The 27477-nt window shown below is 42.0% G+C and overlaps 1 protein-coding gene and 1 long non-coding RNA gene across 2 annotated transcripts; one reads left to right on the forward strand and one right to left on the reverse strand.

Moving 5' to 3' along the window:
* The first annotated feature begins 7568 nt into the window (after positions 1 to 7568).
* LOC145131233 (uncharacterized) lies at positions 7569 to 8093 on the forward strand. Its single transcript, XM_079065953.1, has one exon. It carries the CDS (start codon positions 7569 to 7571, stop codon positions 8091 to 8093), a length of 525 nt encoding a protein of 174 aa, XP_078922079.1.
* A 4386-nt stretch (positions 8094 to 12479) lies between these two features.
* LOC145129090 (uncharacterized) lies at positions 12480 to 14956 on the reverse strand. Its single transcript, XR_013717289.1, has 3 exons — positions 14556 to 14956; positions 14420 to 14481; positions 12480 to 12963 (listed from the first exon to the last, which is right to left on the reverse strand). It is a non-coding gene; the product is annotated as an uncharacterized LOC145129090 (long non-coding RNA).
* Between the last annotated feature and the right edge of the window lie 12521 nt (positions 14957 to 27477).

Below are 27477 nucleotides of genomic sequence, written 5' to 3' on the forward strand. Positions count from 1 at the left end.
CTAATCCATGAAATTACACTTTACACTTTGTTTAAGTCGTTGGTGGAGCGTGTGTGGTTAACCGGCACACTAACTTGGACTTAACAAGGTAGGTAAAGGGTGACTTAAGGTTTACCATAGCATCGGTGGAGCGTGTGTGGTTTACCGGCACATCGATTGAGTGATAAACCTTGAGGGTACCAAGTGATTTGCATGGTTACTTCACATCTCGTTTTGTGATCCTCGGTATCCCAGTCACAAAACTTGGAGGGCACACTCGAGATTGAAACATGCCTTTGAAAAGTTCATTGAATCTCAAAAGAATCTAGGAATTTCTAAGAACCAATTAAAAACCTAATATTTATATTTCGTTTTTCATGGTGGAAATTGGTGAATCGTCATTCACCTACCTTTCAAATATGTTATAGCTTGGATTACGGCATACCTCTTCTAAGTTATAATATATTGTGATTGGATTCTAGCCTTAATATTACATTTGGGTGTTTTATTAAGGACTCTCTTAATATCTAAACTAATCTTGTTCTCTTCTTTCAGATGTCTTCAAACAATGCTGCTTCTGGCTCTAATCCTAATGGCTCCTTTACCCTTATGAACTTGTGTGGGAAAGTCACTTTTGATGGATCCAACTTCAATGAATGGATCAGAAACATCAGGATGATTTCCCGCTACGAGGACAAAGAATATGTCCTTGACAAGGAGCTTAAGGAGATTGATGAGACCACTGCAACTCCCCAGGAGATCGCTGACTTCCGGGCACATGAAAGGGATGCTACAAAAGTGGCATGCATCATGTTGGCCACCATGACAGCGGAACTCCAAAAGTCCTATGAGGACTTCTACCCTTTTGAAATGCACCAAGATCTGATGGAAAGATACCATCAAAGTGCACGACAAGAGAGGTATGAAATCATATGCTCTATCATAACAACCATGATGAAGGACGGGGAATCCGTCACGAGCCACATGCAGAAAATGCAAAGGTATGTGGATCGGTTGCTGAAGCTTAATGTGAACTTCCCTGAGGAGCTTGCAATAGATATCATTTTGCACTCCTTACCATCGTGCTATGATCAATTCCGCATGACATATCACATGAATAAGGAAGAGGTCACACTCAGCAAACTTCAGGGACTCCTCAAGACCGCAGAAACAGGTCTTAAGGGTAAGTCGGTTGTTAACACTCCTACTCCAAACTCCGCCCCGATTTTGGCAATCGGGAAAGGTAGAGGGAAGAAGAGGAAGAGATCTTCGAAGGGTACCAAGGCTAGGACCCTTGATGGCTCTTCTTCAAGTGGAACCAAGAAAGGTTTTGTCACTCCTTCTTCTAACCCTAAAGAGGCTGAATGCTTCTATTGCCATGAAAAGTCACATTGGAAGCGGAACTGCCCAAAGTACCAGCAAGATGTGAAGGATGGGAAAGTTAAACCCAACCATGCAGGTATTTACACTATCTTATCTAATAACTCACCCCATTCTAACTCTTGGGTCCTTGATACCGGTTGCGGTATTCATATTTGTTCTGATTTGCAGGGACTAAGAAGAAGTGAGAATGTGGAGCATGGAAAGATAAACTTGATCATGGGAAATAGGAAAGTTTCACCTGTCAGCAGGATCGGAGTTTATACTTTGTTGCTAAGTAGTGGGTTTACTTTAGATTTGAATAAATGTTGTTATTCGCCAGAAATGGCAAGAAATATTATTTCCTTTCATGCATTGTATAAATAAGGTTTCACCTTTTCATTTGATAATGAAGTTGGTTCGGTTAATGCTTTCTTTAATAATGTTCTTTATTTTAAAGCATTACCTTGTGATGGTGTGTATGAAACTGTATCTGTGGTTGATAACTTAGGAAATAATGTATTGTGTATTGATTCTATTAATGATAATAACTTGGATAAAGCATCATTATGGCATTGTCGTCTTGGACATATAAGCAAGAAACGCATAGGCCAAATCCAAAAGGATGGAGTCTTGGAGTCATTTGACCTAAAGTCAGATGATAGTTGCGAATCATGCTTACTTGGAAAAATAACAAAGTCACCCTTCACAGGTTCTTGTGAGAGGGGTGAAGGTTTGTTGGATCTTATACACACGGATGTGTGTGGGCCCATCAAACATGCCACAAGGGATGCTAATCGTTATTATTTGACTTTTACTGATGATTACAGTAGATATGGATATGTCTACTTAATCAAGCATAAGTCAGAGACTTTTGAGAGGTTTAAAGAGTTTAAACAGGAAGTCGAGAATCAATTGGGCAGGAACATTAAGATGCTTCGATCTGATCGAGGTGGTGAGTATCTTAGTTCAGAGTTCCTCGACTATCTTAGGGAATGTGGGATTGTCTCACAATTGACACATCTCAGGACGCCGCAGTTGAATGGTGTAGCTGAGAGGCGTAATCGAACCTTGTTGGATATGGTTCGTTCCATGATGAGTCGAGCTTCACTACCAATCTCATTTTGGGGGTATGCCTTAGAGACTGCCGCCCATATCCTTAATCTGGTCCCTATAAAGAAGGTTGCCAAAACACCTCATGAGATGTGGACTGGAAAAGTTCCTAGTCTAGCCCACATCAAGGTTTGGGGTTGCGAGGCTTTCGTAAGACGCGAGACTCACGACAAGCTCGAACCTCGAAGTGAGAGGTGTATTTTCATCGGCTACCCACAGAAATCCTTTGGTTACCTCTTCTACAGACCTAGTGAGAATGTGGTCTTTGTAGCAAGGAGGGGTGTCTTTCGAGAAAGAGAGTTCATAAGCCAAGGAAACAGTGGGAGGCAAATTGACCTTGAAGAAATTCAAGAGTCAAGTGGTGAAGGAACCTAAAACCCTAGCAGTCAACTTGAGGAGGAAACTCCTATTGATCCAATTGACGAATCCGTACCTCTGAGGCGTTCCACAAGGGTTAGGAATGCACCTGAGCACTACTATGGTTTCCATATTACTGCGGAAGGTGAGACACTTATCAGTGATGAGACATTGGTAAGTCTGGATGAACCTAACAGCTACGCGGAAGCCATGGCAGGCCCTGAGTCTACTAAATGGAAAGAGGCAATGGACAGCGAGATACAGTCCATGTATGACAATCAGGTCTGGGACTTGGTTGACAATGTACCAGGTCGTAAGACTATAGGGTGCAAATGGATCTTCAAGAAGAAGACCGACATGGATGGTAATGTACACACTTATAAGGCACGACTGGTTGCAAAGGGTTTCTCACAAACTCTGGGAGTTGATTATGATGAGACCTTTTCTCCAGTGGCCAAGATTAAGTCTATTAGGGTTCTGTTAGCCATAGCCGCATTTCATGACTATGAAATATGGCAAATGGATGTCAAAACCGCTTTCCTTAATGGAAAGTTGGTTGAGGATGTTTACATGAGTCAGCCAGAGGGTTTTGTGAACACAGAGTACCCTAATAGAGTGTGTAAGCTTGAGAAATCCATTTATGGGTTAAAGCAAGCACCTCGCAGATGGAATCTTTGCTTTGATGAGAAAGTCAAGGAATTTGGCTTTTCTAGGAGTGAAGATGAATCTTGTGTATATGTCAAGGCTAGTGGGAGTATAGTTAGCTTTTTGGTATTGTATGTGGATGACATACTACTCATAGGAAATGACATCCCAACTCTGCAGGAAGTTAAGTCCTGGCTTGGGAAGTGTTTCTCTATGAAGGACCTAGGAGAAGCTGCCTATATTCTAGGGATAAGGATCTTGAGAGACCGGAGTAAAAGACTAATTGGATTTAGTCAAAGTACCTACTTGGATAAGGTGCTGAAGAGATTCGGCATGCAGGACTCCAAGAAAGGAGAGTTACCCATCCAGAGTAACGCCAGATTGAGTAAGACACAAAGCCCTAGTACTGAGGCTGAGATAGCAGAAATGAGTCGAATACCTTATGCTTCGGCTGTAGGATCGATCATGTATGCTATGACGTGTACTCGACCTGATGTAGCCTTTTCTTTGAGCATGGTTATCAGGTATCGGGGGAACCCTGGCAAGGCACACTGGACTGCGGTAAAGAATATCCTCAAGTACCTACGGAGGACTAAGGACTGGGTCCTTACCCTCGGTGGGAGTGAAGACTTGAGAGTTGTAGGGTATAGTGATGCTAGCTTTCAGACTAATAGGGATAATTTCCGCTCTCAGTCAGGCTGGGTCTTTACCTTAAATGGAGGAGCAATTTCTTGGAAGAGTTCCAAGCAAGAGACAGTGGTTGATTCAACTTGCGAATCAGAGTATATAGTAGCTAGCGAGGCAGCAAAGGAGGCGATATGGCTGAAGAACTTCATTGGAGACCTTGGAGTTGTACCAGCTATTAAAGAGCCAATGGAAATTTTCTGTGATAGTGAAAGTGTAGTTGCCTTAGCCAAGGAACCAAGGGATCACGGGAGATCCAGACACATAGACAGAAAATACCATTTGATCAGACATCGAATAGAAGAAGAACTCCTCGTGGCAAAGAGGGTATCATCGGATGAGAATCCAGCAGATCCCCTCACGAAGGGACTGACTCGGGTTAAGTATCTCCAGCATACTCGGAGCATAGGGCTGAAGGATGATATTAGATTTAGTAGTTAGATAACCTTGAAATTTGTAAAGTGTAATTGACATTAGATGATGTATAAAAGGTGTTTTATTTATGAGTAAAGTGTTGCTATCTCTTGTCGATCGTTTACTATATTTCTTTTGCATGTTTTGACTTCCAGAATAATTATGTTTGGTATATCATATTATTCGAACCTCCACAGTCGGTCATATGTCGGAAGTAGGTATGAATCAAGACTGTCATGATTGGTTGCAGAGGTCTAAGTTGTTGGACATGGCTACAACACTCATGAGTGCTCATAAGTTCTGAGCATTGGACTCAACCCACGCTCACTGGAATCACTTCATGGAATTTATCTCGAGTGATCGTGAGACGGTAATATCATATAAGTCTTCAAACCTAGAGATATGATTTGTTACTTATGAGTTGGTTATGCATTGATTGTACGTTAACGCATTGGTAACTCGATGTTATAAAACGTGCTTTTGTGTATAATTCAATGAGTGGTAGAACAAACATATGAGTCGAAGTTTATCTGTTCCTTCTTGGATTAGAAGCTGATATCTGGGCCCCTCGATGATTTTGTTTTGACCTATGTACCGGGCCCGGTCAGAACTAAGTTGATGTGTTCAATTAAGTTCTTTGTCAAACAAATCGGAAATCGGGAAACAAACTGCTGGACAATAAGTAAGACATTGTTCCATGTATTTGTCCGGCTGATATCTAGAACAAAGGATTATATGATCACTTATCTTAAATGGCGTATCATCATCTTCTCAGTTCCGAGAGACCTTGAAAGAGCTACGATTGCCGATCGGTTCCTGAAGTATTGCAGTTATAGTTATTAGACTTATCCAAGTGGGAGACTGTTGGATAAGGTGTATAAGTCCATAACTATTTCTGGTATGTACTTGACCCGACCCGGCATGGTCCATTTGGGTTGCATGGCACCATGCAATTGGATAAACTAAAATGAGAGAAATAACGCTTATGGTTTATTAATATATTATAAGTTCTAATATATTAATAATATTATTTAATTAGTTTGATCAAGAATTAATTTAGAATTAATTAAGTGATCAAAAGATAACTAATTAAATATATGGGTAGATTATGTAAATCTTCCATATCTTATATAGTGGGCTAAGAGGCTCCATGGATTATCAAGTTGGGTTCCACCCATAGGATGCTCCATGGAGGCTCCATGGGAGTTACAAACCCATGAGTCATGGAAATGAAGAGTCATGCCACATTAGGGTTTACATGGTGTAACCCTAGATGTGACACACTATATAAGCAACATGTTCTCCAACAAAATCGGCGACACTAAGAAACAAGAGGGCTAGAGCCGATTTTGCAAGTGTAAGATTCTCTCAAAGTTTACTCCTTTGCATTTGGTGTTGTGTGAAGCATTTGAGGCATCACACTTGGGGTGCTAGGCTCACAAGGTTTCAAGGATCATAATCAACAACAAGGTAAGTTATTCTATCTTTCATTCAAGTTAAAAATGTTCCCCATGTATGCTAGATAGGAATATAACCTTGGAATTCAACTTTCCATGATTATTAGACAAACATAGATCCAAGGTTATTAGGGTTGCATGTACACTTAGGAAGTGTTAGAATGCTCAAAACCCATCAACCGCAACAGGGAAATTAACGTGGAGGTAGCCAAACTAGCAAGGGCAGGAATCTTAAGAGAGGCAGTTTTCCCAACTTGGATTGCCAACCCCGTTATGGTGAAAAAGCATGACGGTTCATGGCGCATGTGCATTGACTACTCCGATTTGAATAAGGCGTGCCCCAAATATTGTTACCCCCTACCGAAGATCGATCAGAAGGTGGAATCGCTACAGGGCTTCAAGCTAAAATGTTTCTTGGGTGCATACAAGGGGTATCATGAAATCTTAATGAGCAAAGAAGACGAGGAGAAGACGGCCTTCTACACAGATCACAGAGCTTTCTGCTACACCAAAATGCCATTCGGACTGAAGAACGCAGGGGGGACATACCAGCGCTTGGTCGACTCCATATTCACCAAGCAAATTGGAAGAAACATCGAAGTATATGTAGATGACATGGTTATTAAGAGTCCGGACGAGGGGAAGTTGCTAGAAGACGTCGAGGAAACCTTTAAGACGTTATAGAAAGTTAGGATGAAACTAAATCCCAGCAAGTGCACCTTCAGAGTGGAAGAGGGACAGTTCTTAGGATACTACGTCACTAGGCAAGGAATACAGCCTAGCCCAGTTAAGGTAGACGAGCTCATGGAGACCCCACCACCAAATACCCTAAGAGACGCCCAAGGACTAAACGGAAAACTCACTGCTCTCAGTCGCTTCATTTCAAAATCAGCTGAGAAGGCTATGCCACTCTTCCACACGCTCAAAGGGTGCATTGAGAAAAACAACTTCCACTGGACAGCGGCAACGGAAGCAACACTCCAGCAAATCAAGGAAGCCCTGCACAAACTACCCACACTGGCAACACCTATCCCACGCGAAATGCTACAAGTATATCTCTGAACTTCAGCCGAAGCCATCTCATCTGTTCTGGTCGTAGAAAGAGAAGGAAAGCAGACAACAGTGTATTTTGTTAGCCGAACAATACAAGGGCCCGAACTCAACTACCCCGTTCTCGAGAAGCTAGTGCTCGCTCTTATCTACGTTGAACGACGCCTGAGGCGCTACTTCCAGGCGCATCAAATTGAGGTCCTAACAAACTGCCCGATCAAGCGGATATTGCTCAAGCCGGAGACCTCGGGTCGTCTAGCAAAATGGGCGATCGAACTAGGTGAGCACGACATCAGCTACCGCCCACCAACAAGCATCAAGGGGCAGGCACTCGCAGATTTCTTGCTTGAGATTCCTGGGGGAGGAGAAGATATGAACCACGAAGGAATACCAACCGTAGGGAAATCCCCAGAGAATAACCAGAAATAGACCCTATATACAGATGGGGCATCTAGCAGAGAAGGCTCCGGGGCAGGGTTAATCCTGACCAGCCCGGAAAGGGAGGAAGTCATGTACGCCCTCCGGTTCGACTTTCATACTTCCAACAATGAAGCAGAATACGAGGCCCTACTTGCCGGCTTACGGTTAGCCAAAAAGATGGGGGCAGAAGCAATGACGACACTAACAGATTCAAGATTAGCCGCCAACCAAATCAACAGGAGCTTCGAGGCAAAAGACAAAAGAATGGAGAAGTATGTCAGAATTGCGCAACGACTTATCAAATCTTTCAAAGAATTCACGATCAAACAGATACCAAGAAGTGAGAACAGAAGAACGGACACCCTGAGCAAGCTGGCGTCAACATGCTTCGACCACCTATCCAAAAAAGTCTTAGTTGAAGTGCTCAAGGAAAGAAGTGTAGACGAGCGGCATGTGAACACCCTAGCAACGGCTAAGCACACATGGATGACCCTGTTGCAGCACGACGTCCTACCAGACAGCCATGAAGAAGATAGAAAGATTCACAAAAAGGCACCTTCATACATACTCGTGAACGGAGAGCTATATCGGAAAGGGTTCACGACCCCTGGCTAAAGTGCGTGGACGAAGCCAGGGGCAGAGAAGCACTCCAAGAAGCTCATGCCGGTCAGGCAGGCATGCATGAAGTAGCACGGGCCCTGACTGGGAAGGTGCTTCGCATGGGAATCTTTTGGCCCACCACACATCAAGATGCGTTGGAATTGACAAGGAAGTGTGTGGAATGCCAGGGGTATTCTCCGGTCCAAGGAAATCCTCCAGCCCCTCTGACGAATATATCTAGCCCATGGCCATTCTACCAATGGGGAATAGATATAGTGGGGCCATTTCCAGAAGCTCCAGGCAAACTCAAATACATGGTAGTCGCGGTGGACTACTTCACAAAATGGATCGAGGCTGAGCCGTTAGCGTACATATCAGGAAGACAGATGATCAAGTTTATGTGGAAAAACATAATGACTAGATTTGGAACACCCAAGGTACTAATCAGTGATAATGGGTTGTAATTCGCTGAAAACTCGTTCAGGGATTGGTGCGCTGGTAAAGGAATCACTCAACGGTTTACGTCAGTAGCACAACCTCAATCGAATGGGCAGACATAAGTATCCAATTGAACGATTGTAAACGGGATCAAGAAACGACTAGGGAAAGCCAAAGGCAATTGGGCTGAGGAATTATCAGCGGTGCTATGGTCATACAGGACGACGCCAAGAACAGGCACACAAGAAACACCATTCACCCTGACGTATGGAGCGGAAACGATGCTCCCGATAGAGCTGACAATAGGCACCTTAAGGACGATCCACGCCGAGTAAGAGACTAACTCCCAAGACCTGAGGCTAAGTCTAGACCTCCACGAGGAACGACAAGAACAGTCGATCATGCGGCAAGCCGCCTACAAACATGCTGTCGAAAAATACTACAATGAAAGGGTCAGAGAGAAAGCCTTCAAAGTGGGAGACTATGTATTAAGGCGAAATGAGGTGAATCGGGCCCAACCACAGGGCAAATTAGGCCCCGTTTGGGAAGGGCCGTATAGAGTCGTCGAAGCAAATCGTAACAGAGCATACGCGCTGGAAATAATGGAAGGAAGGCAAATCCCAAGAACTTGGAATGTCAGAAATTTAAGAAAATTCTACTTCTAACAGATCCCACCGAGTCGAACAAGGGTAAACGACACCAAGAATACGAGATGCCTGGATGGATAGTTTTACCTAGTGGCTAAGAGGGGAAATCTACTCCATAGCGCTTAATGTATCAAGAACAAAATGCTCAATGTAATACTCAGTGTATTAAGAGCAAAGTTTCCATGCTTAAATACTCAGTGTATTAAGTGCAAAATTTTATACTTAGCGTATCAGCCTTAAATACTCAGTGTATTAAGTGTGAAATTTTCATATTTAGTGTATCAGCCTTAAATACTCAGTGTATTAAGTGCAAAATTTTTATATATAGAGTATCAACCTTAAATACTCAGTGTATTAAGTGAGGAATTTTCATACTTAGTGTATCAACTTTAAATACTCAGTGTATTAAGTGCGAAACATTCATACTCAATGTATCGGCCTAAATACTCAGTGTATTTTAAACAAACTTATCCCCACAATACTAAGTATATTAAGCCAAAGGTTCTGGGGCACTGAAAGGATATTCCCATTCATAATTTGATGAGCTGAATTAAAGTGCTTAGAGAATCTAGAGCAATTTTCCCACACATGGATGAACTAAGGAAAGGAACGAACATAATAATACAGCCTAAAGGCCACTGTTAATTACAATACACCAAGAGCCAGTACAAAAGCAAAGCCAACAAGGACAAAATCAACAAGTTGTTCAAAGAAACAAGAAACAAGCTTAAAAAATATCTTCACACCCCAAAGGGGCAGCACACGGTACATTAGCACCTTAAGTATCAACAGAACCAACATCACCACCAGCGTTTTCATTCACAGGCCCACCATCGCCATCACCATCGCTGGAACCACCACCAACATCCGTATCAGCACCACCAACAGGCTCATCCTCGCCATCACCATCCCCAACATGACCACCAGCATCCCCATCACCACCACTAATGGGCCCGTCACCGCCATTACCATCGCTAGTATCACCAACAATATCTTCATCGTCATCAACCACCATGTCCTCAGGGGTACCCTCAGAGCTAGTGAAAGCGCAAAGTGTACAGACCCCCTGAATATCTAAATCCCCCAACCCTAGTAAAGATGCATGATCCATGCTAGCGAAAGCAAGAAAAGCATCATTTACGCTAGGAATAGAGTCGGGTTGAGGGGCACCAACATTGGGCTGGATGTGGCCAGAATCTGTTTTAGACATAAAGCCACTGCGACTGGACTCCGCTCCAGCAACAAAAGCAGAATGGCGGATGAGGCTCAAAGCACCGGTAAAGTCTGGATGCTCAACCAGTTTGTCCACAAATCGAACAAGACCCACACGCAACAGACAATCCAGGTCATGACGGGTAGCTTCAGCATCCGCCTGAATGGTGGCAATCAAATTGTCGCGGTCAGCGACGTCGCGTTCGAGGCTCTTGTTTTGGATCATCAACCCTTCGTTCACCTGTGTAAGAGCATCCACCTTACTCTCCGAAACAACCCTAACTTCTTCCATAGCAGCTTTCTCAGCAGCAAGCAATGAGCACTTTTGATCCAAACCCTGAATGTCATTACCAAGTTCAGAAACCTGGCGCCTCAGCCCAACCTCGCGAACATCACATCCTGCATGAGCGGCCTCAATATTACCGAGCAACTGAATCCACCGAGCACCTGCAACAAGGTAAAACATAGCCTGTGCAGCGGCATAAGACATGTTGTGCGAAAGAGAGGAGCTACCCATAGCTTCCATATCAGCAACTACAACAGGAGGGAACGCATGGCGTGCAAACTCCACTGCGCTGGCACGCACAGACAGGCGAGAATCATCGCTGAGATTCCAGGTAGGAAAAAAGATATGGGACCCAGAAGGGTCCCCAGAATTGCCTCCACCAGAAGCCGAAGACCGCCCCACACCGCCAGAACCCCGGGGAGGGGAAGAGTCGGAAAGAACGTGAGAAATAACTTGAACAAGAACTTCGGTCTGATCAGACGCCCCATGACTCCCCTCCGACTGTTGAACGTTATCATCGGGGATCACAACAACTGATTCCGGTGTCGAGGATAGTGAATTCAGGAGACGGGAGAAGTTGCGCCTTGTCTGAAGCCGTTTGTAAATATTGAGCGCACCGGTGACCGTTTCCCCTATAGCCAAAACGACCTTCCTTTTTTCCTGCAAGCGACAGACATCTAGGATTATACCCTCCTTGCTGTCTTCAGCAGTGTCCGCCGAACCATAATGGGCGTCGACCGAAGGAGCGACGATTGAAATAGGATGGGCAGCCAAGGGAGTTTTCCCAACTAACGTCGATTCCCCCTCAGCCACAGGAGGAACATGAGCAGCCACAGACGAAGCAAGCTGATCAAGACGACGAGGAGGGGGGAGACTGTCGACCAAATCCACCTCCCGGTGCTTTAATTTCCCTTGGTAGCGTTTCTGCAGCACATCATTCATGGATAACAGGGACTCAACACCTGCAAAAACAAGACACCAGGAAAAAACACTACAAAACGTGAGGATTATGTACACTAACCCCTAACTCTTCTCTATGCACGTAAAAAAGAAAAAGAAAGAAAAGAAAGCAAGAAAGGAAAAAGGAAGAAAGGATAAAAAGGAGGGGGGAATACATCGCAAACAACTCACCGTCAACAATGGAGGAAAAAATCGCCATTTTCCCCCGCCGCTCAGCGAAGCTTAGCGCCCGCCAACGCCCCTAAGGGCAGGACGCTCTGGCAAAAGGTTGGCGCCCGCCAGAGGCACTCCCGTGGAAAGCTCGCGCCCGCCAAAGGCGCCCTCAGCTCCAAGACAAATGATACGGTCAGGCGACAAAGCAGGCGATCAGGGCATTATCGCCAGAACCAATGGCATCGCTCTGACAGTTAGAGGAGCATGATCATCCAATCAGCGCCCCTGATCGTGTCGCCTCTGGCGATCCTGTCTCGTACGGACGAGCAGGAGGGCTGAGTATATAGGGAGATGCTCACGACCCCAAAAGGTAAGTGATCCTCTCTAAGCAATACTCATACCCACTCTCACAACCGTACTAACTTGACCGTCAGAGCATCTTTCCGGGAGCCTCCTCCCGGGAAACGGCTGACGGCTTTCACTTCTTTGTGACCTTGCTGGAGCAGCTAGATAACTGTTGCCGAGACTCGAGCGGAGCCAAAGCGAGGTCGCATCACTTTTTAATAATTAAAAATAATCAAAATTGATAAAAGTAAATGAAAAAGAAAATAAAAAGGGTATTATACTCACTTCATGTCTCACAAAGGATAAAACGTGCAAAGTTAAACTAACGAGGGACGAAACGTGCAACTTTTAACGATATAAGGGACGGTCTGAGTTAATTTTTTAAAATAGGGACTAAACACGTTTTCTGACATATACAGAAGGGACGATTGGTGTAATTTACCCTTAAATCTAATATCGAACTTGACCGACCCACAAAAACATCTCCAATCGACTAGCTTAAAATTTTCAGTTACATAATGATTGCGGATAATTGATGATTAACATCTTGAGCATAAATTAATATATGAGTAAACACATAATTAGTAGGTAATCAACTAAATTAGACATAAAGTTAACACTCCTATTATGGCATATACAAATTGTTCCCGCATTTGCACCTCCATGCTTCTGGATAGTACTCCATAGTCACCGACTTCCCTGGTGGCACCGCGACATGAATTGGTTTGCAAGGGGTGCACCGCCCACACTTCCATGCACAACGTGGTGGTGATGAGCCAAGTCCACTCAACATCCGCCTCCGCATGGTGGTTATGGTTGACCTTATCATCTCTTCTTCTTTACCCTGCATATTAAATATAATATGGCACCCGTGAGGTTAAAAAGCCAGGGGGGGACAAGAAGGGTTCACGGGATCATGGGCTTTATCACCCAACATGATTCCGACTTTAAAGGGGCTGGGGTCCTTCTCCAAGTGGGGTCCCTTGGGTCAGTAACTAGCATGCACTATCTGTATTATTTTAGGGACAAAATAATTCTTTCAATCTCTATGCCCACATAATACATAAAATAATTGTAGTCTCTTGAGAATGGTTATATTAATTTTGAATAAACTGACCTTAGCTAGGGTCGTATGGACATAATAATTGCACTTGACCCCAGTGTAACACTATAACGTCTGATTATATTTCAATAAATTTCCAAAGCAGATCTATAGATATTTTTGTAAGCACAACATCCTACCATGTAGCTGTGTGTATTTAATTATATTTCACATGATTCTTTTAGGACAAAGTTTGCTAAAAAAAATAATCCGTTTAAAGAAACCTTATGCTACTTATATATATATATATATATATATATATATATATATATATATATATATATATATATATATATATATATATTCATCTCCCTTATAAAGCTCGATATAACAAAATGTTCTCATATATGAAGGCGTTCTTTTCTCTGAATTTTGATATTTACACAAAAGGTGATACTATTCATATACCATTGCTCATTTAAAAAATCAAACACACAAAAATCAAACACACACTCACACGGTGATGAAAATGTACAAGTGTAAATGAGGGTGTATATATGAATACACTTTCACATATTTACACTAGTATTTACACAAATTGTAAAAGGTTAGAATGAAAGAATTAAAGTGAATATATAATGGGTGACAGTACTGGCGCAGATTAAGTGTACCCCATGTGTACTTTTTATTTAAATGCAGAAACCCTACTTGGTCTTCAGTCTTCACCATTGTTTGACAGTCACATCTTAGTCTACGCCATCTGGCCACTCTTCTTGTTTTTATCTTAAATACCAAATGATCGATATATACACTAAATATTATTTAAAAACTAACTTAGAATTTAATTTTTTAAGTTGTAAAGAAAGGTAGCCTGCTGATTTGATGAATCATGTTTTCTGTAAGTGCTAGGAAGCTAGTGGAAACAAGTTATAAAAGATAGATGATATTTTTTTCGAAAAAATAAATTCATGTTAAAGATCATGTGGTAATCAACTAATCAAGGATAAGGAATTATTTAATTTCGGTAGTTTGTGATGCAATTATGAATGGAAACGTATTGATCTGATGAATAATGTATATTCTTAAGTGGTGGAACTAGTTATGACGATAAAGAGCACTAAAATTAACCAAAACTTTAATTTTGACCATCAAAAATTGAATTTAAGAACTAGCTAGAAGCTATAACAAAATAAAGAGCACTAAGGCACGAAAGAGCATTCAACGCTAGGATTATAACTAAAAGTAAGCAAGAACTCACCCTGAAGGAGAGGTCATGGATATGATCATGGACTATGACAGCACCTAATCCAGATCTGAAAACTGGAAAATGAATCGATTAAGGAGAAAACTAAAGTAGTGATCGAGGGGAAACTTTGTTTGCTCTTATTACATACCTAAAGACGGTATTGTTAGAAGAACACAAACGGTAACGATGAGGAAGACACAAAAGGATGAAGACTTTTTGCTGACTTTGAGTCCCATCCAATGAATTCACAGCATGAATCCCTAGAATAAAGATCGGATTTTTAGTGATTTATGACTTGGATTTCAGTGATCCATGCAAATGAAATCAAAAGAACTAAAATCGAATGGTGGTGGTAGAAGGCTAAGAGGAGAAGGGGGCAGGTGAGGATGGTAGAGGTACCCTTAGTATTGCCATGTATGGGGTGAGATTCTGTTTGCAGGTTATGCTCACTGTCTTTCAACAATTCCTAATCTCAGAAAGTAACACACATGCATACTCTTTTTAGTCCCTCCCTCATCTTTCTTTTACATTTCATACACACAAACACACAAACAGTGTGTGTATATATATATATATATATATATATATATATATATATATATATATATATATATATATATATATATATATATATATATATATATATATATATATATATATATAGGAGGGTTCAATTGAGAAAAAAAAGATTGAGAATGAAGGAATAATTCTCAGCCACACATTTATCTTGCCGCAAAATACTTAGGCGCCTCTGATTCCCGGATTATGATCAAAACCAACTATTTTCTTGTCCTTAGATACGAATTCCAAGATAATCCGCATTTCAAATTATTACCGATATTTCCAAGTGGTTCTCCCCCACATGGAATTAGTCCCTCTCTAACGATTTCAAACCTTTCAATATTCACTCACAAACCATAGCGTCCAGGTCCTAAGCTTTTCAGGTTAATAATTGAACCGGTCCTACAATTTCTCAACCGACTGAACCCAAACTTTTGAATGCCATCGAAACCAAGGTCAAACTGACTCCTTTCCATCCCTACCACCCTCAATTGATATTCAACATGAGCAATACGCACTCCTCTTAACTCCATTTCGTTGTCCTAGAAGGGACAGCCGACTGCAACGAGATCTTGTCTAGAAGACTCTGATGCAAGAACTGCATGGACAACCCTGAGAGCAGGAATTTACGACCACTCACTCTGCACCCACTTCAGATCAATATCCTAATCAACTTTATCATAAAAGATCTCATCAGTCTCAAATACCAAAAATCCAACGAACTTCTACTGCAACTTCTTTCGGCTCATCGCGTGGAACCCATCAAAATCAATCTGGTTGTTGATCCTCCAAACTTGTGGCATCTGATCCTCCGAGCAGAATGCTCAGTCCTCCCCCACTCAAGGCTTGCTTCCTTAATAGCTGACATTCTCTACATCACATCCTAAAAACCGGTTCGTCCAGATACCCTCTAAAAACAGCTCTCGGTATACAACGTCATATGACAATTCCTGAATAATAACTAACAATTGTGAGGAAATCCCAAACCATGAATAGGTATGTCAGAAGCCTTCCCAACATTAGAGCTTCCAACCCTTCACGAACGGCCCTCCTATTTTATGATGCACGAAGCACCCTACAAGCCGAAACCCCAACCCATTACGACATATAGATGCTAGCATAATAATCCTAACAAGCTACTACACGAATGGCAAACTATTCCAAAATTAAACCGCGGGGATCAGAATTTCATACCTATGATTTCTTGCGTTTCAACCTTGACCTCCTGCTGAACGGTGAACATCTAGTCTTGCACTCCTTCCGCTACCTATGTAGGACATCCATGTTTGAGATGACCCGACTGGTGAAAGTGGAAACACATATGATCCTTCTTGCAGTCGTGAAAGAGATGCCCTCTCTCTCCACACTTATAGCATTTGAACTTGTGACAAGAAAACCCGTGGGTTCCCCTACACTTCCCACAAATATCATAGCTCCCTTGACTTCCAATACCCAAGTTAGCAGCTTCGAACTCTTCGTCCATTACTGAATGAGCCCTCCCTTTTTTTCCGAGTTGCATTCCCACATCAAGATCTCCCCCAGTAGTCATCTCAGCAGTCTCTCTCATAGTCTACAAAGCTACAGTTCGCTCTTCGAACTAGGAAATTAGCCTGCCAGTGATCCGATCCACGATACCATACAATTCTTCCTGTAATATTTTTGAAATCTCAATGGTAATCATCTCCCGTATCTAATCAACAGTTAAACCCAGCCTATCCAAGCCATCAGCTCCAGATCCTGAACTAGATCCCCTCATGAACTCCATACTGAAAAAAAAAATAAAAAGCATCATAAATGCCACAATACACATTGCTACAACCATATGATGAGACTACCCCTTGGGGTTTGTGAATTCCTTGCTACGCGTACGGGTCCGGTGCTTTCAGTAGTATGGGACCATACTACCTTCCATACCTACTTGTATTTGTCTCAAGGATCATCACAACCACCCAAAACAATTACAACAACTAGGATACGCATACATCCTATCCTCAATCTCCCGAGGGAGGATAAACATTCCAAAAATGGCCTGCTACATCCATACTAACTCATAATGAAACTCCCAACACTTGCTAAAGAGCGCATCATGAGCACTCCATACTCCCTAGGCTATCCTAGGGTCCACACTTCACCCTGCCATCAATTGCAGAACAACCCCCATTGGTGCCAGTTAACTACTTCATGAATACAATCACATGAAACATAGCGTAAATAATCTTAGATTAAAAGATTCCACCCTACAACGGTTGGACTCAGATAAGAGTTACGCAATAGGACCAAATCCTTCACTCTAAAATTATTTTACCCTTGCAGCATGTGAATTAACGTATTCAGTTAACAATTAATTCACACCCGGCAGAGTACTACAAACAAATAAGCAAGAAAACTCTATGGGAATAAGGCATCATACATCTGACAATTCTATCATGCAATTCCTAAAGAATGCTACCCTACGACTAGCATTTTGTTCTACCATAAACATCGTATCAAATAACAGTTTTGGTAACTTGGGGTATACTTTCTTGCTCCGAATGATGGTACACATCACATCATTCCTTGGTTACTGTGACATCCCCTAATTTCTCGGTCAGAAAAGACCGATTTAATTTATGCTTTTAAAATAAAATCAGAGAAATCATTTTAAAAGATGTTGCGGAATTGGTCTCCAAAACAAAACATGATAAAAGTTTATCAAAACCTTTCTTTAAGAAATATATAATTTCCTTTTATATCAAAACATCGGGATGTCATGTTCCGATACAGATCAAAAGCATAAACAAGACATTATAAGCCTTACATCAGTTATTTACAACTACTGGCCTATAATCCAAAAATCTCTCATCATCCTCCGACTATGCTCGGGGTCCACTACCTGTAATAATAAAAAGCAGAGTCGGTCAGACTTGGGAGCCTGGTGAGCATATAGGGTTTTCAACCCACAATAATAATAAACTTATTAAGTTCACCAATCAACAATAACCCTGATTACCCATTCCCGTTATCCTCACTTTACGTCCCTAAACACCTATCACAAGGGACCTAGCCTAAGGAATATCATTGGGATGGACACTACTGCTAAGGGGACTCCTCAGCCATACATGTCCTAAAGGCAACCATGAGGGGGATGGAGTACGCCAATGAACATTTAGTTCACCAACACCTACAAGGTACGAACCTGCTAGTGTTCCACTGGACTGTCTAGAAAGGTCCGTGGTTGGCATCTATACTCCGCTAGACGACAACAACAACAACAACAACGACAACATCGGGGTCTCTCACCATTTTAACACACATCGACTATTTCGTCTACCCATGTTCTACCCAACATATTTGTAGATAAAATACATATACAGTTTAAAACTTGTATAAAACATCTATTCAACGGTCACCTCAATTAAACAATTAATATAATTACACATAGCAAGTATTTTATAGAAAATACTTCATATCTAGGTGTAAGATGAAAAGTGACTACACACTCACCTGATTTAATGATAATCGGGCAGCACTTCGTTTCCTAAAATGATCGTTTCTAATAAAACCGGGAGTTTTATTGAGAAACCGGGCTCTGCGAGGGTCGGGCTTCAAAACCGAAAAGATAAATTTCTCGGGCTTCTCGGGCACTTCGGGACGTGTTTCGGGTGTTTGGTATGATACCGGGGCTTTGGGGGAAGTTGGAATGAAAGAAATATTGAAAGAGGGGTGAAAATTGACAAATTTCCAAATTATCCGCGGGAGGTCTCGCACCCTTCTATTTATAGGGGCGAGGCTTCTGATCCAACGGCTAAGAAGCTACCAGGTGGCAGTAGATCCGAAGAGGAGGCACATGGCTCGCACGTGCGAGGGTCCAGCTGCTGACCTCTGATTGGACCGAAGTCTAGGTCCGAGGTTCGGATTCGAACCAAGAGGGGAGGGAGACAGGTGGTGCGAAGGTCGGACATGCGGCAGGTGGTGCGAGGCTCGGACGAGGCTGCACATGCGTCACTCCTCGGATGCGCCATGGCTTCGGATGACTCAGCAATTTCGGACACGTGGCACGCATGGAGCGAAGGTGACGTGGCCGAAGCATGACTTTGCGAATTTTCTCGATTTTTGTGCAAATACTTCTAAAATCCATAACTTTCGCATACGAGCTCCGTTTTTGACGTTCTTTATATACACGCGTAGGTAAAATTATGCTCTACAACTTTCGTTAATACTTCGTCGGCTAATTTTGACTTTAATTTTCATACAATTATTTTTAACAGACCGGGACAGGAAATCCGTTAAAAATTCATAACTTCTTCATCCGACGTCCGTTTTCGTCTGTCTTTTTACCGTTGTACTACTATTGACGAGACCTTCGATTATCGTTTAAGTTGTGTCGGATAAAAATCACCCGATCTAAAATTCGAGTTTTTAGCTGTCTACTGCTAAGCTGAAACTTAGAAAAATCATAACTTCCTCATATAAAGTCAAATTTGGGCGTTCTTTTTATACATACTCTCGGTTTGACGAACACTACGACTTTCGTTTAGATCACTAAGGCTAAAAAGTAGTTCATCAAAAACTCACTTTTTACGTCATTCGGCACCGTGCCGGTTTTGTCGCGAAACTTCGACAGGTCATAACTTCTTCGTTATAACTCGGATTTCGGTATTCTTTATATATCCGTAATCTTTGTCACGACCACTACAACTTTCTTAATAGATATCGGTTTTATCTAATATTTATTTTCGACGCTCGTTTTTATTCTTAATTAATTAAATCATAGTAATTAAGCATAAAACACATAATTCACATAATATTCACATAAGTCCTGTTCATTTCTTCAAAATGAGTTACAAAGGTTAACCTAGACTATCACATCAATATTAATGCCTAGCCTAGAAAGACGGGCGTTACTATTCTCTCCCCCTTAGGATGATTCCGTCCCCGGAATCACACATCAACAAACAACTGTGGGTAGCGACTCATCATGTCACTCTCCGTTTCCCAGGTGAGATTTGGCCCATTCGTATGTTTCCAACGCACAAGCACTAAATCGACCATCTTGCGTCGCAACTTCTCAGTCTTACGGTCAACGATTGCCTCAGGTTCTTGAATTAACCTCTTGTTTTCATCCAACCTTAATTCAGAAATGGGAATTATGTCGGGCACATCTCCTGCGAACTTTCTCAAATAACACACATGAAAGGTATTATGAATACCCTCCAGTTCTTCCGGTAATTCTAGCTTGTAAGCTTGATTCCCGATCCTCTGAAGAACTTTAAATGGTCCAATAAACCTTGGACTCAGTTTTCCCCTTTTACCAAATCTTATAAGTCCCTTCCACGGCGAGACTTTAAGTAAAACCGAATCTCCAACTTTGAATGATATCGGTTGTCTTTTCTTGTCAGCATAGCTCTTTTGTCAATCTTGAGCTGCTAACATCCTTTCCCTAATCACTTTCAACTTTTCAGAAGTCTGATGGACTATTTCAGGTCCCATAAACTGCTTTTCCCCAGCTTCCAGCCAACACGACGGCGTTCGACACTTTTCTCCATACAAAGCGTGATAAGGTGCCATCTTGATGCTCGAGTGGAAACTGTTATTATAGGAAAATTCTACTAGAGGTAAATGTTCATCCCAGTTACCTTGGAATTCCAGGGTACATGCTCTCAGCATATCCTCCAACGTTTGAATTGTTCGTTCGCTTTGACCATCAGTTTGCGGATGGTAAGTTGTACTCAAACACAACTTGGTACCCAATTCCTCTTGTAGACTCCTCCAAAACCTTGAGGTAAAACGGCTGTCACGATCGGATACAATCGTTAACGGAACACCGTGAAGCCTCACAATTTCCTTCACGTAAGAATTCGCAAGTTTATCCATAGACCATTTCTCGTTGGCTGCTATGAAATGCGCACTCTTAGTGAAGCGATCAACGACCACCCAAATCATGTCGTGACCGTTCCTTGTTCTGGGCAGTTTAGTCACAAAATCCATGGTGATGTCTTCCCATTTGCCCATGGGTACAGACAAAGGTTCTAAACTCCCATACGGTTTCTGATGTTGTGCCTTAACCCTAGCACATGTTACACACTCGGCCACATACTTAGCAACATAGAGCTTCATCGTCGGCCACCAATAATAGGGTTTTCGATCCCTATACATTTTTGTACTGCCGGGATGAATCGAGTACATGGTCTTGTGAGCTTCTTCCATCAGAAGATCTCTTACTCCTCCCGTCTTAGGTACCTAAATCCTATCTTTGAATACCTTCAATCCTTGACCGTTTGTATCAAACACCAACGTTTTACCCAAACGTTCTTCCTTTCGGTCATTTTTCTCTAAAGATTCCTCCTGAGCTTTCTTTATACTTTCCACAATTGTCGAGACAACTTCAATTCTCAACGCTGTTAGACTTTTCTTTTCAAGATTTACCTTCCGACTGAGAGCATCAGCAACAACATTTGCTTTACCAGGGAGGTAAAGTATCTCACAGTCGTAGTCCTTGAGTAACGCTAGCCAGCGTCGTTGCCTCATGTTCAATTCCTTCTGATTAAAGAGATATTGAAGGCTCTTATGATCAGTGAAAAGTTTGCATTTAGTACCATAAAGATAGTGCGTCCATATCTTTAAGGCGAATACTACCGCTGCCAACTCCAGATCATGAGTGGGGTAGTTCTTTTCATGCTCTTTCAATTGCCTCGATGCATACGCTATCACCTTATCTATTTGGGTCAGAACACAACCTAACCCAACTCCAGAGACATCACTATAAACTGCGAAGTCATCAACTCCTTCAGGTAAGGAAAGAATCGGTGCTTCACACAATCTCTTCTTTAACTTCTCAAAGGCTTCCTTATGCTTCTCATTCCAAGTATAAGTAGCTCCTTTGTGGGTCAAAGCTGTTAATGGAGTAGCAATCGAAGAAAAGCCTTGGATAAATCGGTGATAATATCCGGCTAATCCTAAAAAGCTTCGAATCTCCGTAGGACTTTTTGGTTGTTCCCACTTCATCACAGTTTGAATCTTTGCTGGGTCAACCATTATTCCTTCTTGGTTAACCACATGACCTAAAAATTGGACTTCTTGAATCCAAAATTCACATTTGGAGAACTTTGCATACATCTTCTCCTTTTTCAGAACTTCTAGCACTTCACGCAGATGCTTGTCATGCTCCTGCTTGCTTTTCGAATAAATCAAGATATCATCTATGAATACTATCACGGATTTATCAAGGTATGGTTTACAAACCCTATTCATCAAATCCATGAAAGCTGCTGGAGCATTGGTTAGTCCGAACGACATAACCAAAAATTCATAGTGTCCATATCTTGTTCTGAACGCTATCTTTTCGATATCCTGCTCTCTCACCTTTAGTTGATGGTATCCTGACCTAAGATCGATCTTCGAAAAATAGCTCGAACCTTGGAACTGATCGAACAGGTCATCGATCCCTGGCAACGGGTACTTGTTCTTTATTGTTGCTTTACTCAGCTCTCTATAATCGATGCACATTCTCATGCTCCCGTCTTTCTTCTTTACAAATAACACCGGGGCTCCCCAGGGTGATGAACTAGGTCGAATAAAACCTTTGTCTAATAACTCCTGAAGTTGTGTCATAAGTTCTTTCATCTCTGTTGGTGCTAATCGATACGGTGCTTTTGCTATTGGCGTCGTTCCTGGTAACAAGTCAATACGTAATTCTACTTGTCGATCAGGGGGCAATCCGGGAAGATCTTCGGGAAAGACTTCCGGATAGTCACACACCACCGGAATATTCTGCACCTCCTTCTTTTCCTTCTTAGCATCGATCACGAACGCTAGATATGATGTACATCCCTTGGCCAAACACTTTCTGGCTTTCCTTAGGGAAATGATTCCAGAGTTTACTCTACGTTTGTCTCCATACACCATAAACGACTCTTTCCCTGGCGGGTTTACTTTTACTATCTTCTTCCTACACAATATTTCGGCATCATTGGCGCTAAGCCAATCCATTCCTAAAACTATGTCGAATCCATTTAACTCGATAGGCAATAATTCCTCGTGGAACTTATTCCCATTCAAGTCAATGAAGATGTTTATCATACGATGGCTAACAGGTACACACTTGCCAGTAGCAATCTCGACTATTATAGCATTAACTAGTCTATCTACAGGCAAAGCTAGTTTTCTACCAAATTCATGCGAAATAAAGGAGTAATTGCCTCCAAAATCAAAAAAAATTTGGGCAGGCAATTCATTTATGAGAAAGGTACCTGAAGCGACATCAGCTTCTTCTTTCGCAGCTTCAAGTGTCATCTGAAAGGCTCTCGCCTTCGGCTTTGGTGGAAGATTGGGATTTGCTGCATCCTTCTTCTTCGGGCAATCCTTCAAAATATGCCCTTCTTCATGGCACCCAAAACAGACGTTCTTATTGAAGGTGCAGTCATTGGCATAATGCCCTGGCTTTCCACATTTGTAACAAGTGACTTCTGATGGGTTTTGAGCATTCTAACACTCCTAAGTGTACATGCAACCCTAGAAAACCTTGGATCTATGTTTGTCTAAAATACATGCAAAATATGATTTCCAAGGTTCATAATCCTATCTAGCATACATGGGGAACTTTTAACATAAAAGATGGCTAGAATTACATACCTTGTAGTTGTTATGATTCCTTGAAAACCTTGAGAGCCTAGCATCCCAAGTGTGATGCCTCAAATGTTTCATACAACACCAAATGCTTTGGAATAACTTTAGAGAATGTATAACACTTGTAAAATCGGCTTGCCCTCACTTGTGCTTAGTGTAACCGATTTTGGTGAGTATCATGTTCCTTATATAGTGTGTCACATCTAGGGTTACTCCATGTAAACCCTAATGTGACATGACTCTTCATTTCTATGACCCATGGGTTTGTAACTCCCATGGAGCCTCCATGGAGCATCCAATGGGTTTAACCCAACTTGATAATCCATGGAGCCTTTTAGCCCACTATACAAGTTATGGATGATTTACATAATCAACCCATATATTTAATTAGTCATCTTTTGATCACTTAATTAATTCTTGATCAATACTAATTAAATAATACTATTAATATATTAGAACTTATAATATATTAATAAACCACAAGTGTTATTTCTCTCATTTAGTCTATCCAAATGCATGATGCCATGCAACCCAAATGGACCATGTCGGGTCGGGTCAAGTACATACCAGGAATAGTTATGGACTTAGACACCTTATCCAACAGTCTCCCACTTGGATAAGTCTAATAACTATAACTGCAAGTATGACTTCAGGAACCGATCAGCAATCATAGCTCTCTTTAAGGTTTCTCGGAACTGAGAAGATGATGATACGCCATTTCAGATAAGTGATCATATAATCCTCTGTTCTAGATATCAGCCGGACAAATACATGGAATAATGTCTTACTTTTGTCCACCAGTTTGTTTCCCGATTTCCGATTTGTTTGACATAGAAATTAATTGAACACATCAACTTAGTTCTGACCGGGCCCGGTACATAGGTCAAAACAAAATCATCGAGGGGCCCAAATATTGCTTCTAATCCAAAAAGGAACAGATAAACTTCGACTCATATGCTTGTTCAACTACTTGTTAAATCATACACAAGCACACGTTTTATAACATCGAGTTACCAATGCGTTTTTGCATGATCAATGTATAACCAACTCATAGACAACAAGACATATCTCTAGGTTTGAAGACTTATATGATATTACCGTCTCGCGATCACTCGAGATAAATTCCATGAAGTGATACCAGCGAGCGTGGGTTGAATCCAATACTCAGAACTTATGAGCACTCATGAGTGTTGAGGCCGTGTCCAACATCTTAGACCTCTACAACCAACTCATGACAGTCTTAATTCATATCTACTTCCAACATATGACTGACTGTGGATAATTTGAATAATATGTAAAACACAACATAAATATTCTGGAAGTCAAAACATGCAAAAGAAATAATAGTAAACGATTGTCACAAGATAGCCACACTTTGCTCATAAATAAAACACAACTTTTATTCATCATCAAATGTCAATTACACTTTACAAATTTCAAAACTATCTAACTACTAAAACTAATATCATCCTTCAGCCCTATGCTCTTTGCATGCTGGAGATGGTTAACCCTACCCAGTCCCTTCGTGAGGGGATCTGCCGGGTTCTCATCCGATGATACCCTCTTTGCCACGAGGAGTCCTTCATCTATTCGATGTCTGATGAAATGGTATTTTCTGTCAATGTGTCTGGATCTCCCGTGATCCCTTGGTTCCTTTGCTAAGGCAACTGCACTTTCACTATCACAGAAAATCTCTATGGGCTCCTTTATAGCTGGTACAACTCCAAGGTCTCCAATGAAGTTCTTTAGCCATATCGCCTCCTTTGCTGCCTCGCTTGCCGCTATGTACTCTGATTCGCAAGTTGAATCAGCCACTGTCTCCTGCTTGGAACGTTTCCAAGAGATTGCTCCTCCGTTTAAGGTAAAGACCCAACCCGACTGAGAGCAGAAATTATCCCTATCAGTCTGGAAACTAGCATCAGTATACCCTACAACTCTCAAGTCATCACTCCCACCAAGGGTAAGGACCCAGTCCTTAGTCCTCCGTAGGTACTTGAGAATGTTCTTTACCGCCGTCCAGTGAGCCTTACCAGGGTTCCCCTGATACCTGCTAACCATGCTCAAAGCAAAGGCTACATCAGGTCGAGTGCATGTCATAGCATACATGATCGAGCCTACTACAGAAGCATAAGGTACTCGACTCATTTCTGCTATCTCAACCTCGGTACTCGGGCTCTGAGTCTTACTCAATCTAGCGTTACTCTGGATGGGTAACTCTCCTTTCTTGGAATCTTGCATGATGAACCTCTTCAGCACCTTATCCAAGTATGTACTTTGACTAAGTCCAATTAGTCTTTTACTCCGGTCTCTCAGAATCCTTATCCCTAGAATATAGGCAGCTTCTCCTAGGTCTTTCATAGCAAAACACTTCCCAAGCCAGGACTTCACTTCCTGCAAGGTTGGGATGTCATTTCCTATGAGTAGTATGGCATCCACATACAATACCAAAAAGCTAACTATACTCCCACTAGCCTTGAAATATACAAAAGATTCATCTTCACTTCTCGAAAAGCCAAACTCTTTGACTTTCTCATCAAAGCAAAGATTCCATCTGCGAGGTGCTTGCTGTAATCCATAGATGGATTTCTCAAGATTACACACTCTGTTAGGGTTCTCTGTACTGACAAAACCCTCTGGCTAATTCATGTAAACATCCTCAGCCAACTTTCCATTTGGCAGACTCGGGGCCTGCCATGGCTTCCGCATAGCTGTTAGGTTCATCCAGACTTACCACTGTCTCATCACTGATAAGTGTCTCACCTTCCGCAGTAATATGGAAACCATAGTAGTGCTCAGGTGCATTCCTAAACGTTGTGGAATGCCTCAGAGGTACATACTTGTCAATTGGATCAACAGGAGTTTCCTCCTCAAGTTGACTGCTAGGGTTTGAGGTTCCTTCACCACTTGACTCTTGAATTTCTTCAAGGTCAATTTGCCTCCCACTGTTTCCTTGGCTTATGAACTCTCTCTCTCTCGAAAGACACCCCTCCTTGCTACAAAGACCACATTCTCACTAAGTCAATAGAAGAGGTAACCAAAGGATTTCTGTGGGTAGCCGATGAAAATACACCTTTCACTTCGAGGTTCGAGCTTGTCGTGAGTCTCACGTCTCACGAATGCTTCGCAACCCCAAATCTTGATGTGGGCTAGACTAGGAACTTTTCTAGTCCACATCTCGTGAGGTGTTTTGGCAACCATCTTTATAGGGTCCAGATTAAGGATATGGGCAGCAGTCTCTAAGGCATACCCCCAGAATGAGATTGGTAGCGAAGCTCGACTCATCATGGAACGAACCATGTCCAACAAGGTTCGATTACGCCTCTCAGCTACACCATTCAACTGTGGTGTCCTGGGAGGTGTCAATTGTGAGACAACCCCACATTCCCTAAGATAGTCGAAGAACTCTGTACTAAGATACTCACCACCACGATCGGATCGAAGCATCTTAATGTTCCTGCCCAATTGATTCTCTACTTCCTGTTTAAACTCTTTAAACCTTTCGAAAGTCTCCGACTTATGCTTGATTAAGTAGACATATCCATATCTACTATAATCATCTGTAAAAGCCACATAATAACGATTAGCATCCCTTGTGGCAGTTTTGAAGGGTCCACACACATCCGTGTGCACTAGATCCAACAAACCTTCACCCCTAGCACACGAACCTATGAAGGGTGACTTTGTCATTTTTCCAAGTAAACATGATTCACAACTATCATCTGACTTTAGGTCAAATGACTCCAAGACTCCATCCTTTTGGAGTTGGCCTATGCGTTTCTTTCTTACATGTCCAAGACGACAATGCCATAATGATGCTTTGTCCAAGTTATTATCATTAGTAGAATCAATACACAACACATTATTTCCTAGATTATCTACAACAGACACAGCTTCATACACACCAT

Source organism: Lactuca virosa, chromosome 8 (assembly GCF_052849685.1).
Source record: "Lactuca virosa cultivar CGN04683 chromosome 8, Lactuca_virosa_CGN04683_v6, whole genome shotgun sequence".
Lineage (NCBI taxonomy): Eukaryota > Viridiplantae > Streptophyta > Magnoliopsida > Asterales > Asteraceae > Lactuca > Lactuca virosa.

Bases quoted from the DNA above. Each gene is read 5' to 3' on its own strand.
- LOC145131233 (XM_079065953.1), top strand. From the start codon at position 7,569: ATGTACGCCCTCCGGTTCGACTTTCATACTTCCAACAATGAAGCAGAA.